At 42.4% G+C, this 16,822-nt stretch overlaps 1 protein-coding gene across 4 annotated transcripts in view; it reads left to right on the forward strand.

Annotated features, from left to right (window-relative positions):
- Positions 1-16,822, forward strand: part of LOC124789792 (gamma-aminobutyric acid receptor subunit beta-like) — a 328,288-nt gene that overhangs the window by 135,973 nt on the left and 175,493 nt on the right. For all 4 annotated transcript variants that reach the window (XR_007016167.1, XM_047257265.1, XM_047257267.1 and 1 more), the window contains exon 2: positions 14,977-15,089. Coding sequence is in view for 3 of the 4 variants with exons in the window: in XM_047257265.1 (XP_047113221.1) it covers positions 14,977-15,089 (113 nt within the window). In the remaining variant the exon portion in view is untranslated. The remainder of the gene's footprint in view (positions 1-14,976; positions 15,090-16,822) is intronic.

A 16,822-nucleotide genomic window follows, 5' to 3' on the forward strand; every position in this document is an offset into this window, starting at 1 on the left:
CTGCACCATCAACAAGTGTCAGCGTGCGAACCATTCAACGAAACATCATCGATATGGGCTTACGGAGCCGAAGTCCCGCTCGAGTACTCTTGATGACTGCTCGACACAAAGCTTTTCGCTTCGCCTGGGCCCATCAAAATCGACATTGGACTATTGATGACTGGAAACATGTTGCCTGGCCGGACAAGTCTAGTTTCAAATATTATCGAGTAGATGGACTTGTACGGGTATGGAGACAACCTCATGAATCCATGGACACTGCATGTCAGCAGGGAACTGCTCAAGCTGGTGGAGGCTCTGTAATTGTGTGAGACATGTGCAGTTGGAGTGATATGGGATCCCTGATACGTCTAGTTACGACTCTGGCATGTGAAACGTACGTAAGCATCCTGTCTCATCACCTGCATCCATTCGTGTCCACTGTGCATTCCAACGGACTTGGGCAATTCCAGCAGAACAATACGACACCCCATACGTCCATAATTACTACAGGGTGACTCCAGGTACACTCTTCTGAGTTTAAACGCTTCCACTGGCCACCAAACTCCACCGACATGAACATTATTGAGCATATCTGGACGCCTTGTAACGTGCTTACGGATTTATGGGCAGCCCAGTACTACTTCAGACATTAGTTGAATCCATACCACTTCGTGTTACGGCACTTCTGCGTGCTCGCAGGGGCCCTACACGATATTGGATACTGGGCAGGTGTACCAGTTTCTTTGGCTCTTCAGCGTGTGAGGGTGTGCACTGCTTGTTGTAGCTGTTATGAGTTCCCTTGTAAGCTCTCTTGAATTTCTGTAATCTGACTGTCTGTGTTTCGTCTACTATCGCCGACAGTTCTATGTTCTCTCCGAGATAGCTGCGACGTCTGACCCTTATGGTTTGCCCATGTTTCATATCTGATTTCTATAAGTTATGTTTACTGCAGATAAATTAAATTCAGTTTTTTCAGCGTATTGTTTGGGGACTTCTATATGTTTTACTGCTGCTTATTATTATTGACTTTTTAAGTGCATATTGTGACATATTTCTGTGCTTTAGTAAAGGATACGAGTAATGGTTCCGTTCGAGGTTTTGTAGGTGTGGAGAACGGTAACGGAACGCAACAACAAATTTTTGGTCTTGTTGATTACTTTCTCTGTGCATCAACCCCTGTTTTCTTGTTTCCTCTTTCTACATTTAATAGGTAACCATTAGTCGTACATATGGCACACTGCTATACGGCAGAGAGATGGTTCATATACTGTGATGAGCTACGTGGAATGTGCTCTGGTACGAGTCACAAAGCGGTCAGGTAGTCGGACGGTCACCACCCGCCGGTAGTGCGGGCTGGCGCTGGCCGCTTGTAGTGCCTGGTAGCCTAGCTGCAGGCGCTGAGGCGGCGGGCGCGCGCGCCAAGGTGGTGTCGGCACGGCGTGGCGTATTGATTGACTCGCGGCGCAGCCCGCCTCCTGTTTACGGTTGCTGCTGCTGCTGCTGCTGCAGCTGCTGCTGCTACAGCCGCCGGCTGCCGGCAGAGGCGTCGCGATTAAGCGGAACTCGTGCGGCGTCACGGCCCTGCATCCAGGAGAACTGCAGCCAACGCGAAGGCAAAGCACAAACACTGCTTCGAAGTCTGCGAGATCCCACTAGTTTAATCGGAGCTTCGTCGCCTGTGTAAACCGCGCAACTCTAGAACTATAAAGATCAAAAAACAAACTTATGATCGCCAGGTGCATATACAATCGAAATAAACATATAATGTCATAAGTAGTACATTTTTCAAGGGGGACATTCCGGATCGTCTCTTTTCGATTTTCTTAATATTTGTAGTATTTGAAGCTCAGCGCCTGAACATAAATTTATCAAAGCAGTTGACATAATTTTAAAAAATCTCTAACGAAATCACATTTGAAAATTAGATTTCCGACCGCTGTTAAATACAAAACATTTCGAGTGAATTAACATTTTCGCTCGTAGACAACTGCGTAGTGTACAAGCCGCAGACACCTGAAGCCACTGGTTCGGATCTAGAAAGTATTTTTATTTAAATTATATCTTTATTTTCAACACTTCTGCAATTTTAACTACTAATTGGATGTAACTGGGAGTATTCACAATAAATTTAATATGAAAAAGCAAAATACCATATTGAAATAAAAGAGTTTTTTATTTCTTGATATTGAACATTTATATTGATGCACAAAATTTTTTCATTTAGCACTAAGGCATTTCGCATTGCAGTATTAAAATGTAATTTATTCTCCCTAATTAAAAATCAAAAAGTGTTATATTTATTAAGAAACTGAGGTTCACTATATGTAATCGACACTTCCATTTGAAAATAAGTTTAAAATTTAAATAAAAGTAAAAAAAAATGCTTCTAACTTGAATCAAACATTTAACTTCAAGGTTACTGTACTTGCAAGCTACGCAATCACCAACTAGCTACTCATACTTTGTTTACAAACACGAGATGTTTTGTACTTAACAGCGGTCGGAAATCTTCTAATTTTCAAACACCATTTTTTCGAGTTTTTTGAGAATTACGTTATACAGCTTTAGGAGACTGATGTTTGGGCAAATGGAAGAATTCTAGTCCAAAAGGTTCCATTGTTAACACTATTCCGAGTAGGAGACACTGAACTGCCGTAGTATTAGCTGTCGTAGACTAATTCACAATGCAGGCTCTCGAACACAAATCGGAGTTTTCTGACAAGATACTTTTTTTCTGCAGTGGACAAAATATTCTGTGTTTTTATTTTATTCTCAATTAGATGCACTTCGAGTGAAACCCAGTTGGAAACAATATTACACAGAAAAGTATTCAGTGGCATTAGAAAGGTGTATGAGCACTTGAAAAGCTGCTAAACGAAGCCACATCATAATGAGCATTATGTTATTAGCATACAGTAACCTCACACAATACTCTGCCAGAACCGAATGATTTCGTTGCACACCAACCAACAGTAACGTATCTTTTGTGCGCCATTCAGCACTCAAAACAGGCAACCGATCGAGGTAGCGCTTTGGTTAATGCAGTGGAATGCCGTTCAAGAATATCTGTATTTAGATTTGTCGCGATGTTTTTAAAGCACTTAGAGTGATTGTCGAAATCGTTTCTTTAAAAAAAGCCACTGATAATTTTCTTCCTCGTCCATGACGAATCCGGACTAGTTCTCCGTCGTCGATAGAACGTTAAACCTTAATCTTCCACCCTTTCAAGTGGTTTACGCGTTCTTTTTGTCACGTTCGAATAACGATCATGTGGTCACAGTGCTCTGGTTACTCCACGTGTATGTGATGGCCACATTCGACGGCACTTTTTCAGTACTAGAGGAAGTTAGAAGCGAACTTTTTACTCTGTTGTTCCCAGACCAGGATTCCTCATCTCAAATAGATACCTTTACCATTCTCCATCATTCCTGAAAGTTTGTAACATCATCAAGGAATCACCCCGTATTTGCCAGCGTACTCTGCTAACGCCACCCATTTTTGCCTGTTCTCTCTGCTAGCTGTATGGTGGATCCAGAAGAAATTTTGTATAGTGGCATGGAATATACTAAGGTGGACGTGGCGACGATGATTTAATTTATTCTATCATTCCGAACCGTGTTGTCCGCCTCCACCTCAGCAAATTCTGTTACATCCATGTAAATTACTTCCAGTATTGCCATCGTTACAATTTACATTAAAGAATTAAGTCTTCATTTTGCAAACTTACAGATTTCGTAAATGTAGATGTGTCATCTTGTCCAATTTCATTGATATTATTATTCAATGAATAGCATTAATACAACGTTACATTACTGGTAAACATTTATTTATCGGTATAGCACATTGGGTTCTTAAAGACAAACGACTCTTAAAAAGATAACAGTATTTCATCAGTCAATAGTGTTGAACTTCTTTCGAAATTTAAGGTAGGCGGAACCTACTCATTCCCCTGAGCCTTTGTAGACCTCGTGTATGGACAAAGAAATTGTTTCTCATAGAAATGATGTTTCATTAACATGTGCTGATCCTTTCATAGAAGCTTCTATTTTCCAAGAAATATCACGTTCGAATTTATAAAGGGGTGATCAAAACGTTTCCCTTTGGAGACCGTTCGTTCCAAAATCGGTATGCCAATCTGGAAAAATCACTGTGAGCGCTGAGGCAATCATCCCACCGACGCACCAGGCTGAAGATACCCGTTTGGTAAAACACCCTGGCTTATTCCTTGAAGAAGACTGTAACTGCCTGCTGCACATTCTCGTCCGAAAACAATCATCGACCTTCAAGGCTTTTTTTATGGGACTAAAGGCGTGATAATCTCATGGGGAGAGGTAGGGACTATATTGCGTGTGCTCGAATGTCTCCCACTGTAGTTGGCGTAGCTTCTGCGTTACGGCATTTGCAATGCGAGGATGTGCGTTATATGAAGCAGAAGCACCGCTTGTAGCAGTTTTTTAGGACGTTTCGCCTTAATTGTTTGATGACCGCCTACCTGTATTTGTCCTTCCCCGTTGGTCCTGTTTGTACGCAATTGGTAATAACGTCGCCATAGTTCACGTTTCGCAGTTAACGCGCGCACTTCATAAATACACGAATGTCGCTTTAATCCCTTGTCTAAATGTCGATGCTTGTGTAGCAGCGTCAGAGTCGCGCTACAGGTTGCAACAACGCCCCGATACTGAAACTTTTTGATTGTCTTTATAGAATATCTTCCAAGAACTTGCAACGGACAGACGTTCGTGATATCCGTGTGTAATTCTGTGCACTCGTGATTTTCCCAACCCAGCGAAATCAAATTACAAGATATGCTTTCCATGTGCTTCATAGTTTTATTGTTTCTCTCTGATATTTAGTCACCTCGAAACTTCCTGTGAGCTATCAATCTTTTAGCACTGACCAATACGGCAAAGTTAATGAATTTTACTGTGGAGTACGGTCTTCTCATGCACTGTATGCATTTACAACCGAGATAACTGCCTTTGCTCGCTGGTATCCTCAGTACGTTTCTTCTTTTCTCTCAATGAATACAGACTCCATATAGACTGCAAACAATTTACGTGCACGCAGATAAATTAAGACGACTTAATTTTACTGGACCCATACTAGGTGATTCCAGAAATAAATGTAATTAATTCGAGAATAACGCTATACTCTCAACATATTCAAAAAGTGCGCCTTGTGATTGAGTGCGTCCTAAATGAGTTCGAGTAGGAAAGAAATGACAGTGTGATAGCACGGTTCCTTAATATACGGCACATTCAGACGAGCGTAACCAAACTCGACAGTACATAAAACAAATTGGGCCCTTCCTGTAGAAGCTTAGATTCGTATCCACCGCTTTGATCTCCCTAGTAGACTGGACGAAAGAAAAGATATTGGAAGTTGGGATTTGACAGGACCAATTTTAAAGTAAACTAGGGCGGTAATTAATTTTTGGCTGCAGTAATTAACCGCCTTTCAGACTGAAGCTTTGCCACCGGAGCAGTGACCAGGCTGCTACCTCGAACATCTGCGCCTCGCAATAACCTCACAAGATGAGGAGTCGCTGCCAAAGCCGCCAGGCTGCTGCCGCCGTGCGCAACATAACGGGTGCCGCGTTATGTTTCATCGCCTTCAGCATCAAAGGCAGTAGTACCAATTTCTATGACACTGGTTCCGAACCTGAAGGTAATTACCCCATAAAGGGTGAAATGAAATTTTTTGAGAGGCAAAAACAAAAGAGTTTGATCATGTTACGGCCGCGGAACTATTTCTTTTTAAAGATCATTGTTGTTAATGCTATTTCGTGAAACTTGAATCCTGATGAGGACTTCATAATTTTTTAAATACTACCATTAATGTGTGACAGTCTTTGGTAGAATTTTCAGCTTGAGAAATAAATGTATGAACGTCATCTTCTTCACATAGACCTCCCACCACACGTATACTTTGCGCTATGAATCTGTGACAGTGAAACTGAAAATTCATCAACACTGATGAGCCAAAAAATTACGACCACCTACTGAAAAGCGTGTTGTTCCATCTCTGAAACGCCTACGCACCAGATGCCTACGCACAGGTCCCTCACTTCCCGTAATCTGCGAGTGGTTAGTTTCTGGGGGCGGAGCTGGCGCCCGATAGCGTACCAGCTGGCTTTCATCGGATTCAGATAAACAGAGTTTGATGGCCAAGATATGAACGTGAGTTCACTGTCATTTTCCTCAAACCTATGCAACACGATGTGACGTGCACAAATGTCCTGCTGGAAGATGCTATCACTGTTGAGGAGGACATCAAGCATAACGGATCACAAATGGTCCCTGATAATGTTGACGTAGTCTGCAACTGTCATGGTGTCTTCGATTAGCGATTAGTACCGCAGGTCCCATGGAAGCCCAGGTGAATGTCCCTCCATTATATAATATTGCTCCCACCGGCCTGTGTCCTTGGCGCACTGCACGGCCAGCCTTTCGCTTGGACGACAGCGTATATGGACACGACCGTGGACCTGGTTTAACAATTAACCGTATTCATCCGACCAGGGGAGACGATTCCACTGAATCACGGTTCAACCTCGATGATCCCGTGCCCACTTTACTCATAATTGACGATGTTGTTGAGTCAGCGTGAGAACACGTAGGTTCCTTTGCTGCGGGATGCCATGTTCAACAATGCGCGCTGATCAGTGTGATCCAAAACACTTGTGTCTACTCCAGCACTGTACTCTGGCGTCAGATCCACCACATATCGCCGCTAATTTTGATGTAGAGAGCGGGCAGGCCTCCATCCCTATGTTCTGTGATGAGGTATGAACGTCGAACTACTTGTTGCCCGCTTGTGGTTTCAGCATTCTTCAATCACTTTCTCTACATGTTCACGACAGTAGCACCCAAAGAGCCGACCAGCTTCGCCTTTCCGAGATGCTCGCTCCCAGGCACTGGGCCACAACAATCTGGCTTTTCTCAAAGTCGCTTAAGTCGCCGGATTTCCGCATTTGCGCCACTTGTCGTCGCTAGAGCGATTCGTTTCTGCTTTGCTCATATACTCCCGTACCACGTCACGTGCCTTGAGCGCCAGCAGTTAGCCTACAACTCTTGTTTGGCAGAGCTGTTTTGGCTCATCAGTGTATATGGTTAATCATATCATGAAAATGTCGTCTCTGAGTGATAAGTAATCCCCTCAATGAACCGGAAATTGCTTCATTATTCACTTCGTAACAGATAAACAAACTAGTTGACAGCACAACACTACAGTAAGAATACAATCGATACTATATTGCAGTAAGACCTACACAGTATTACTGTTATTATTATTATTAGTATTAGTATTGTGTTTTAACGTCCGTGCGAATGGGAGTACACCGGATCCCATCAGGTCACCCAAGTTACACACGATCGGGCGCGGCTCATACTTGAATGCGTATCCATCCGGGTACACCTCGTGTTGACAGTTTTCTCTTTTCCTATTTCACAGAGGGGGTGGGAGAAATGGTGGCGTGAAATCCTTGATCATCAATCTACACGCCATTGCCCTAAATTAAATTTCAAACATCTCCGTAGTGTTTCATGAACTGGAGGTATGCAAAAATGTTGATAGTGAACCGTCCGTCTGATGGGGACGTTAAGCTTGGCGGACCCTCGGTGTTCTTAGAGAGGAGTGGGCAATGTGTTGGCACCGAGTTTCACTCTCTCCCTTTTCTCACCATCTCGAACATGACACACACACACACACACACACACACACACACACACACAAACGCACACCGTTACAGTCATTAACACTTAGCAGATACACTTACACACATAGCTCTCATACTTCGTGAAGGAAAGGTCCCTGCGGGAGCGGAAATACAAAAACACTTTCCAGTTAGGCGGCTGAACCTGCCCTTCTGGGTCTCTCATGCCATAGGACTTTAATTTACTTTCCTTTACTTATTATTATTATTATGATTAGGAGTGGTCAGAGACAAAGTAGTGGCGTCCTGAAGTCTTCCAATTTCTGCCAGCTCAGAAGTAAGGAGTCTAGCAGCCAAGTGGTTTACAAAAACCAAGGCTAGGTGTAATGTAAACATTTAATTCGATTAATTTTGAGTAGGGGTACAGAGTGAAGCAATTATCGCTAGGGAGAGCAGTGGTGTAAAAGAAGCATATTTTGTAAAAAGTGTCTATCCTCAATGTGGGTAGTTGCCTTTCTTTTCTGAGAAGGGACTACAGGTTCCACTTGTGATGCCCTGAGAATTGCTTCATCATTCTGTAAAAACGGTTGTCAGAAACAAGCAGTACAAATCGTCTCATTGATTCATGACTTCGTGGTTTAATAAAAACTCAACAGAAAGTAAATATCATTTATCTTTCAAAGAAAATTCTTTTCCATTCTAAAGTTTAGTCAGGTTCTAATGTTGATGTTGATGGTGGAGGGGGGGAGGGTGACTCAAAGGGCTGTGGGAGGGGAGTAGCAGTTAATATCTGACTCCACTGAGGGGTAAGAGTCTCAGAAAGTTACAATGATGTGCACGCTCCCTTCTTACAGAGCGAACTCATTGTTGATTTAATTCCAAGGAGGTGACCGTGAAAACTAATGAATCCTTTCAGTAATATTCTCGTTACCCCCATCATATATTGCCTTATGGTGATATTTTGCCCATGACAAACGTTAGAGACGTCATTTCTTCGAATGATCCTTTCCAGTGAGCATATATTTTCACGTTAACAATTTGTAATTATATCAAACAAAAAAATTCTTTTGTCATTTGTTATCCGACGCCAAGCTCTAAATTAAATTAAGTTTAGTTATGTCCTGTTCCGTAGATCTTTTAACGATTATTTTATCGATATGTTGTGGAACAAGTCAGATTACAAGATATATATATATACACACACACACATGAATTGTGCTAATATTAATATTACTGAAATTTTTAGTTCTTCATGTCCAACTGCACTTAATATACACCAGTTCTGAAACAGAAACTCTCGTCCATGGAATAGAAGGAGTTGTCCAAAAGAAATGAGCAACTGACAGCTTCAATAACGGATAGGAAAGGTCATTTTTTCCTCTAGTGTTGTACCTATGAACATCACTGTTCTTCGCGAATTGAGATGGATTATTTATAACGAATTTCACTAGCGAATATATGTACTCAGATGGTGCAGTTAAAATACCTATCTCCTTGAATAGGTGTCAACATGACGTCCGTGGGTGAACACCACTAATTATTCTCACTGCTCTCTTTTGTGCAATCAGTACTTTATGTCTAAGTGGTGAGTTACCCGAGAAAACTATTCCATAAGACATAATTGAGTGGAAAGTGCAAAGTACCTTAGACTATCGATTATACGAAGAGCGAAAGAAGCTGAACTTAATTGTTTTAGAAGCTCAGTAATATGCTTCTTCCAGTTCGTCATCAACGTGAACACCCAAAAATTTGGAGAAATCTACCCTGATAACTAGGCCCTGTTCATATGCTACATCAATTGTCGGTATGACTCTATTCCGTTTCCAGAACTGGATATAGTGAGTTTTTTCAAAAGTAAGGGAGAGTCCATTTTCTGGGAACCACTTAATAATTCTTTAAAAGACATCCTTAACAATATCATCAGCTAATTTTTCTGGAATGTGATTTATTATAACACTCGTGTCATCTGGAAAAAGTACTGGGTCTTCTTGCTGAACGTTAAGTGAGAGGTCATTCACATGAATAAGGAACAGTATAGGATCCAAAATTGAACCCTGTGGGACTCCCTTTGTGATAACTCCCCATTCACTAGAATTGACCACCCTCCCAACATTATTTGTATTATTCAGCACAACCGTTTTTTCTTTTTGTTCGTTAAGTATGATTCAAACCAGCTGTGTGTATAGCCTTCAATTCCATAAAACCTGAATTTTTCTAAGAGTGTGACATGATCCACACAGTCAAATGCCTTGGAAAGCTCACAAAAAATACCAACTGACGATAATTTGTTATTTAGGGCTTGTATTATTTGATGGGTAAATGTGTAGATAGCGTTCTCGTAGATAGCATTCTGAGTCGAGTAACCCTTCCAGAATCCGAACTGTGACATGCTGAGTAAATTATTTTCACTTAAATGTGAGCCTTCTCTTGAATACATAACTTTTTCGAATATTTCAGAAAATGAAGTCAGCAATGAGATTGGTCTATAATTATTTACGTCACTCTTGTCCCCTTTCTTATGAAGGCGTATTTCAATCTGTCTGGAAAAATTCCCTGTGCCAGCGAAGCATTACATATATCACTAAGGACTCCACTTATTAAATTATAACAACACTTCAAAACGCTGTTAGACTCCATCAACACCACAATAGCTCTTGCTTTTCAGTACATTTATAATTCCCTTGATTTCAGTGGGGGATGTAGGTGCTATTTCTAAAAGTTTAAAATCCTTGGGAATGGCATTTTTAACATATTTTTTTTGCATCTTCAACTGAACACTTTAACCCTATTTTTGCTGCTACATTCAGAAAGTGATTGTTAAAAGTACTTGCGACTTGTGAATTATCACTCACATTATCATTTAGCTTTATTGCTATTGTATGCTGTGCACTGTCAGGCTTCCCCGTCTCCCGTTTGACAATATTCCATATAGTTTTAATCTTACCAGACTGAGATTTTCACACTGCAGCGGAGTGTGCGCTGATATGAAACTTCCTGACAGATTAAAACTGTGTGCCCGACCGAGAATCGAACTCGGGACCTTTGCCTTTCGCGGGCAAGTGCTCTACCATCTGAGCTACCGAAGCACGACTCACGCCCGGTACTCACAGTTTTACTTCTGCCAGTATCTCGTCTCCTACCTTCCAAACTTTACAGAAGCTCTCCTGCGATCCTTGCAGAACTAGCACTCCTGAAAGAAAGGATACTGCGGAGACATGACTTAGCCACAGCCTGGGGGATGTTTCCAGAATGAGATTTTCACTCTGCAGCGGAGTGTGCGCTGATATGAAACTTCCTGACAGATTAAAACTGTGTGCCCGACCGAGACTCGAACTCGGGACCTTTGCCTTTAGCGGGCAAGTGCTCTACCATCTGAACTACCGAAGTACAACTCACGCCCGGTACTCACAGCTTTACTTCTGCCAGTATCTCGTCTCCTACCTTCCAAACTTCTGCAAGATTCGCAGGAGAGCTTCTGTAAAGTTTGGAAGGTAGGAGACGAGATACTGGCAGAAGTAAAGCTGTGAGTACCGGGCGTGAGTCGTGCTTCGGTAGCTCAGATGGTAGAGCACTTGCCCGTGAAAGGCAAAGGTCCCGAGTTCGAGTCTCGGTCGGGCACATAGTTTTAATCTGTCAGGAAGTTTCAGTTTTAATCTTATTATCCGCATTATTAATTTATGTCAGAACTCATAAGCTTCTCGACTTCTTAATGATCAGTAGTTCTGCATTCAGGCTGACTGTATAGCAATGGTAGAAGTCAAACATCAGGCAAGGAATGACTTTGTTGCTCATGTGACGCGTTTCGGAATTTATCCATCGTCAGATCTCAAAGAGTGATTACGGCACGAAGATATGGCGTTTCAAGTTGTATGTGAAGCATCATATCTACGTGCAGTAATCGCTTCTGGATATCTGATGATGCATTAATTCCGAAACGCGTCATATGAACAATAAACTCGTTCCTTGGCTGATGTTTGACTTTTCCCATTGCGAACCAGTCAACTTGAATGGAGAACAACTGATAACTATAATTACCTCCCTCCTGAGTGACTTTATGTCACATTTATTTTACTGAAATTAAAACATTCTCGAAAATCTTGGGATCCCTGGAACCGATATCTTTGCAGTATCAATGTCGATTACAGGCAAAAATGGTCGAGGTTCTCGACTTCCCGATCGAATGAATTGTATGTATAAATAGTTGAGCTCGTACGGAAGTCTCAAAGCGCGAGTCTCTCTCGCACCTGTCCATTTTTTGTTTTCCATTGTAACCGATCACTTTAGTGCAATGAATGGTACGACACGACTCGATTCCTGCTGTTATTCCCTTTAGATGAAACACTTAAAGAAAAGAAGTAAACAGTTGACAAAAAATTTCATTTTTTTACTTTATGTAGTATATAAACTGAGACGCACAAATAAACCAAATATCTCCCGTTATTACATAAAGAAATGACTGCAAGTATGCGCAATGATAACGTTTTACGCTACCACTCCTTTGTTGAGAAACTTTAGTGGAATGGACGTCGTGACAAGACGGGATGTGCTATGGACACTTTGTCCCGCTCTTCGTCTCACAAGGAAACGTCACCAACTTGCTTCATATTTTATGCACAAAAAACGCACGTTTCCAAGATATCAGCCCCAGCATCGACCCAGTGGGGAAACTTCGACTATAATTCTGACTGTACACAGTTATGACCTTCTAAACGTACAGCTTTTTTTAAAACATGTGTGCGAACCGGTTGTTTGTGACTCGCTCCGCTCGACTTCTCACGCTTTGTGTCGAACTGCTGTACGACGCTTTGTTCTCTGTGTCAAAGTATGCGGATTTTAGCCTGTAACTGGTGCCAGAAATCTCTTTGCTTTGAAAAATACTTTGTTTCAATTCAAAAATGCAGTGTAAAAATCGGAAGGATTGCAAATTTCATAATACTTCCGTTGCTTAAATCAAATTCATTATGTGTGTGGTAGAGGTTGATATACTATGTTCTCTTTTCACGTAAAGTAGCGGCCATTTCGAGCAAGATTTCAAAACGTGTTCACGTTCAGCAAACGTCTGCTTCCCCTAATTTCCCCTCTCCTTCGACATTCCGCAAATAGGGCTCTGATTATCACTCGGCTCTACTAAACTTAGGGTTCTGGCATTAGTCGGCTGCAGTGGGACGGAGCGAGTGACAAACAACCAGTTTGCGCACGTATTTAAAATCCATACTTTTTGAAGGTCATAACTATGTACAGATAGAATTATAGCCAAACTTTTCGCACAGGGTCGATTGCTGGGTCCGATATCTTGCAAGTGCGCTATTGTCTCCTTAAAATATGAGGTCTAGTCGGTGATGTTTCTTTTTAGGGACGACTACACACGCCCGTAGTACTTTGTCCCTAAACATGAAGCTTAATATTTAAAAATTGCAGCTGCACAAACAAAGTTTCCTGGTGTAAGTGTTACGCTGTAAATTACTTTCACAGACAAAAGTTTATATACTTTTTATCTCTTTTAGTCAATTCTAAAGAGCTTTAAGTGCAGTGGGATTAGAAGTCAATAATTAATTACTCTAGAATGTCTCAGTTAAATACAGCTCCGTCTAATTCCTTAGCGAAATGTATATAAATTGCTCATGTTTCTCCCATTAATCAGTACTCACCGTTATATGCGTAAATTCAAGGTTAACTGTCCACATAGAACATACTGTACTTGAAACTAGCGGCATTATCGCCACTCATACCACTGTACGAACATCACTCACCGCGTCCCACTACCTTGTAACTACCCCTACTGTTGATATGCTGCTACTGAATAATACATTCAACTGATACCCTTTTTACTAAGATGTGAAGCTCCAGCCAGCCGTTGTGACCGAGCGGTTCTAGGCGCTTCAGTCCGGAACCGCGCTGCTGCTACGGTCGCAGGCTCGAATTCTGCCTCGGGAATGGATGTGTGTGCTGTCCTTAGGTTAGTTAGGTTTAGGTAGTTCTAAGTTCTAGGGGACTGATGACCTCAGATGTTAAGTCCCATAGTGCTCAGAGCCACTTGTGAAGCTCCTCTTAATGTTTTTCCGTGTTTGCAATTTATAAATTGGGCTGTTTTGAAAACCAGCCTTATACAAACACAATTAGTTTATTTTTCATACTTACCCAGACATGTTTCGACACCTATGTGTCATCTTCTGTGGGTCAAATTTTTATTTCTGTAAAGTACAATTTCAAATTTATAATAATTTAACTGTTATAGGCCTAAGAATTACAACATGTCCAATTTGCTTTGTCTTGTTTAGACACTCACCTTATAATTACTTCGCTAAATGAACTGCATTATTATACAACTGTCTTTTGTGCTCTTTTTCGTCGGTTTTTTTTCTACAGCACGTCGTTTGCTAACTAGCCATGAAGAAAATTATTGCGTATTTGCGAAGAACTGATTCTTGGGTAGAGTTTATGTGCGTTTCTGTACTGCCACTCTTCTGTCCCTTTGTCTCTGTCGGCGCCTCCCGATTCCTTGTGACTGCCCTCTTCGGACTGCCACGCTGGCGTTCCTCTGTGCAGCGTCTCCACCAGCGTGTCGCTCTCTGATCACGTGAACACAACGCAACGGTTCACAGTAGCAAAACATGCTCCCCTCATGTGACAGCCTGCGAGCACAATGCTTTTCTCAACGATACCTTTTTTACGGTACTTTCATAACCAAAGCTTAAAAATTAAATTCACCCTTCATATTTGACTACGATAATAGAAGTTTGTTGCCGTTTTACTAGCAGTTATTTCTGCTGAGTGTCTGTTGTCAGTTAACAAGACCGAGAGAGATAGCGTTGTGGTTAGGACATTAGTCTCGCATTCGAGAAATGCAGTGTTCAAACCCTCGTCAGGTCAACTTGAGTCAGGTTTTACATACTTCCTTAAAACAGTCATGACGTATGCTGGCTTAGTTATGATTCCTTTGGAAATGTTACAGCCGTTTTCCTTCTGTGTTCTTCCCCTACACGTACTTGTGCGCAGCCTTAAATAGCGCACGAATGTAAATATGACCTCAGACCCTGCACTAGGCCATTTGAACAATGATTGGAGACAAATTCGACTATGCCCTTCATCTAGAAACCATTTCAACGTTAGTAAGAAAACTGATTCATGCTGTAAGATGGTGAACAACGCTTCTCCAAGAAGATAGTCCCATCACCACCTCACCACCCTTCTGCGTCCCACGGTGTCAATTTCAGCAGTAAAAGGCATTGCAATAGCCTCGAAACAATCTCACAGAGAAACTAGAACGTTAGCAGGGAGCCTTACTCCTGCATTACTCCGACAGGCCCATTAACGACTCCGATGCCCTGTTCTGTTCCCAGGAGCAGCGACCAGTACCAGGGGTCGACGGCCTCCGACCGGCTGGAGAACGTCACGCAGACAATATCTCGCCTCCTCGAGGGCTACGACATCCGCCTTCGGCCCAACTTCGGAGGTAAGGGTTAGCAAACAATAACGTCTTTCTCCGTGCTATTTAGGACGTCCCATTTCCGGGTTCCCGGGTTCGATTCCCGGCGGGGTCAGGGATTTTCTCTGCCTCGTGATGACTGGGAGTTGTGTGATGTCCTTAGGTTAGTTAGGTTTAAGTAGTTCTAAGTTCTAGGGGACTGATAACCATAAATATTAAGTCCCATAGTGCTCAGAGCCATTTGAACCATTTTTGAACGTCCCATTTATATTGAACAACACAAACAACTTTTTGTCCAGGAGCAAAACAAGGAATACACCAAGCAAATGTTGTTCAGTTGCCAGCATGACAGTATACAGCGTGATTTAGTTTATTGTAACTTTACTCGTTGCGAAGATTTCAGCAGCAATACGTCTTTATTTGGTACTCCACTTCCTCTTCTCTACCGAGCGAGGTGACCCAGTGGTTAGCACACTGGACTCGCATTCTGGAGGACGACGACGGTTCAATCCCGCGTCCGGCCATCCTGATTTAGGTTTTCCGAGATTTCCCTAAATCGCTCCAGGGTAATGCCGGAATGGTTCCTTTGAAAGGGCACGGCCGAATTCCTTCCCGGTCCTTCCCTAATCCGATGAGGCCGATGACCTCGCAGTCTGGTCTCTTCCTAAAAACAACCCCCAACCCCCTCCTCTTCCCTACACTTGTTCAAAAACGCATCACAGTGTGCGATGTACGTAAATATGGCGTGATTAAAAACGAAGCAGAAAATTGACTCTATTGCACTAGCAGAGCATTGTGACTCGGCCGCTATAAATAAATGGAAACATAAGGGAAATGACCACCGATTTTCAGTCACCACCTTCGACTGAAGATTTGTTCGGATACAATATACACCGACGAAGGTAGGAAAGCTACCTGAGTGTGAAGAATGTGTGCGACCAGAACTGTAATTGCAGTAATGTCTTCTTATTTGCAATATGGGTGACATACTCTGATGTACACAACTTAAGGACGTCTCATAATGTCTCACTGTCAAGTAAAATAGTCCAATGAAATTTTGGACCATACGAAGAAAGAATTGCTACAGTATAGTAAAATACAGTACAGTATAGTACAGCTGAAAGAAATACGCAGTGAGAACAGAAATGACGTTTTCATTCAGAGGCAATAATCACACTGAAGTCACTGCGATTCGTGAACGGCGGGACGTACTTCTTAATAGGGTATGTGATCACCACGGACGCCGGTACATGCTCTCTAATGTCTTCCCATGTTGGGCACGCGGTTGGCAAGGAGTTGTTTCGGTAGGGCGTTCCATTTCTACACTAGTGCGGTTAACAACTGATGGATGGTCATTGGTTCATGAGCTCATGCTGAAATACGCCTCCCAACGTATCCCGCACGATCTTATTGGAATTTAAGTCGGGAGGAACCGGCAGGCCAATTCATTCGCCTAATATCCTCTCGTTCCAAGAGCTCCCCCACCTGCGTTGTTCGATGCGGTCACTCGTTGTGTTCCCTAAAAATGAAGTCAAGGCCGAATCCATTCAATGAAAGACGCACGTGACGGAGGAGTACAGTGTCACGATAACGTTGAATAGAGAGTGTCAAAAGGTCTGGAGCTCAGTACGCCCATGCAACATTATAACATCCCACACCGTGACACCTCGACCACCAAAACGATCATGCTCGACGACGCTGGACTTACTCTCAAACGGCAAAAGGTGGCAACACGTAATTCACCCAGGAACGTAACTTCT

Source organism: Schistocerca piceifrons, chromosome 3 (assembly GCF_021461385.2).
Source record: "Schistocerca piceifrons isolate TAMUIC-IGC-003096 chromosome 3, iqSchPice1.1, whole genome shotgun sequence".
In the NCBI taxonomy this organism is placed as follows: Eukaryota; Metazoa; Arthropoda; class Insecta; order Orthoptera; family Acrididae; genus Schistocerca; species Schistocerca piceifrons.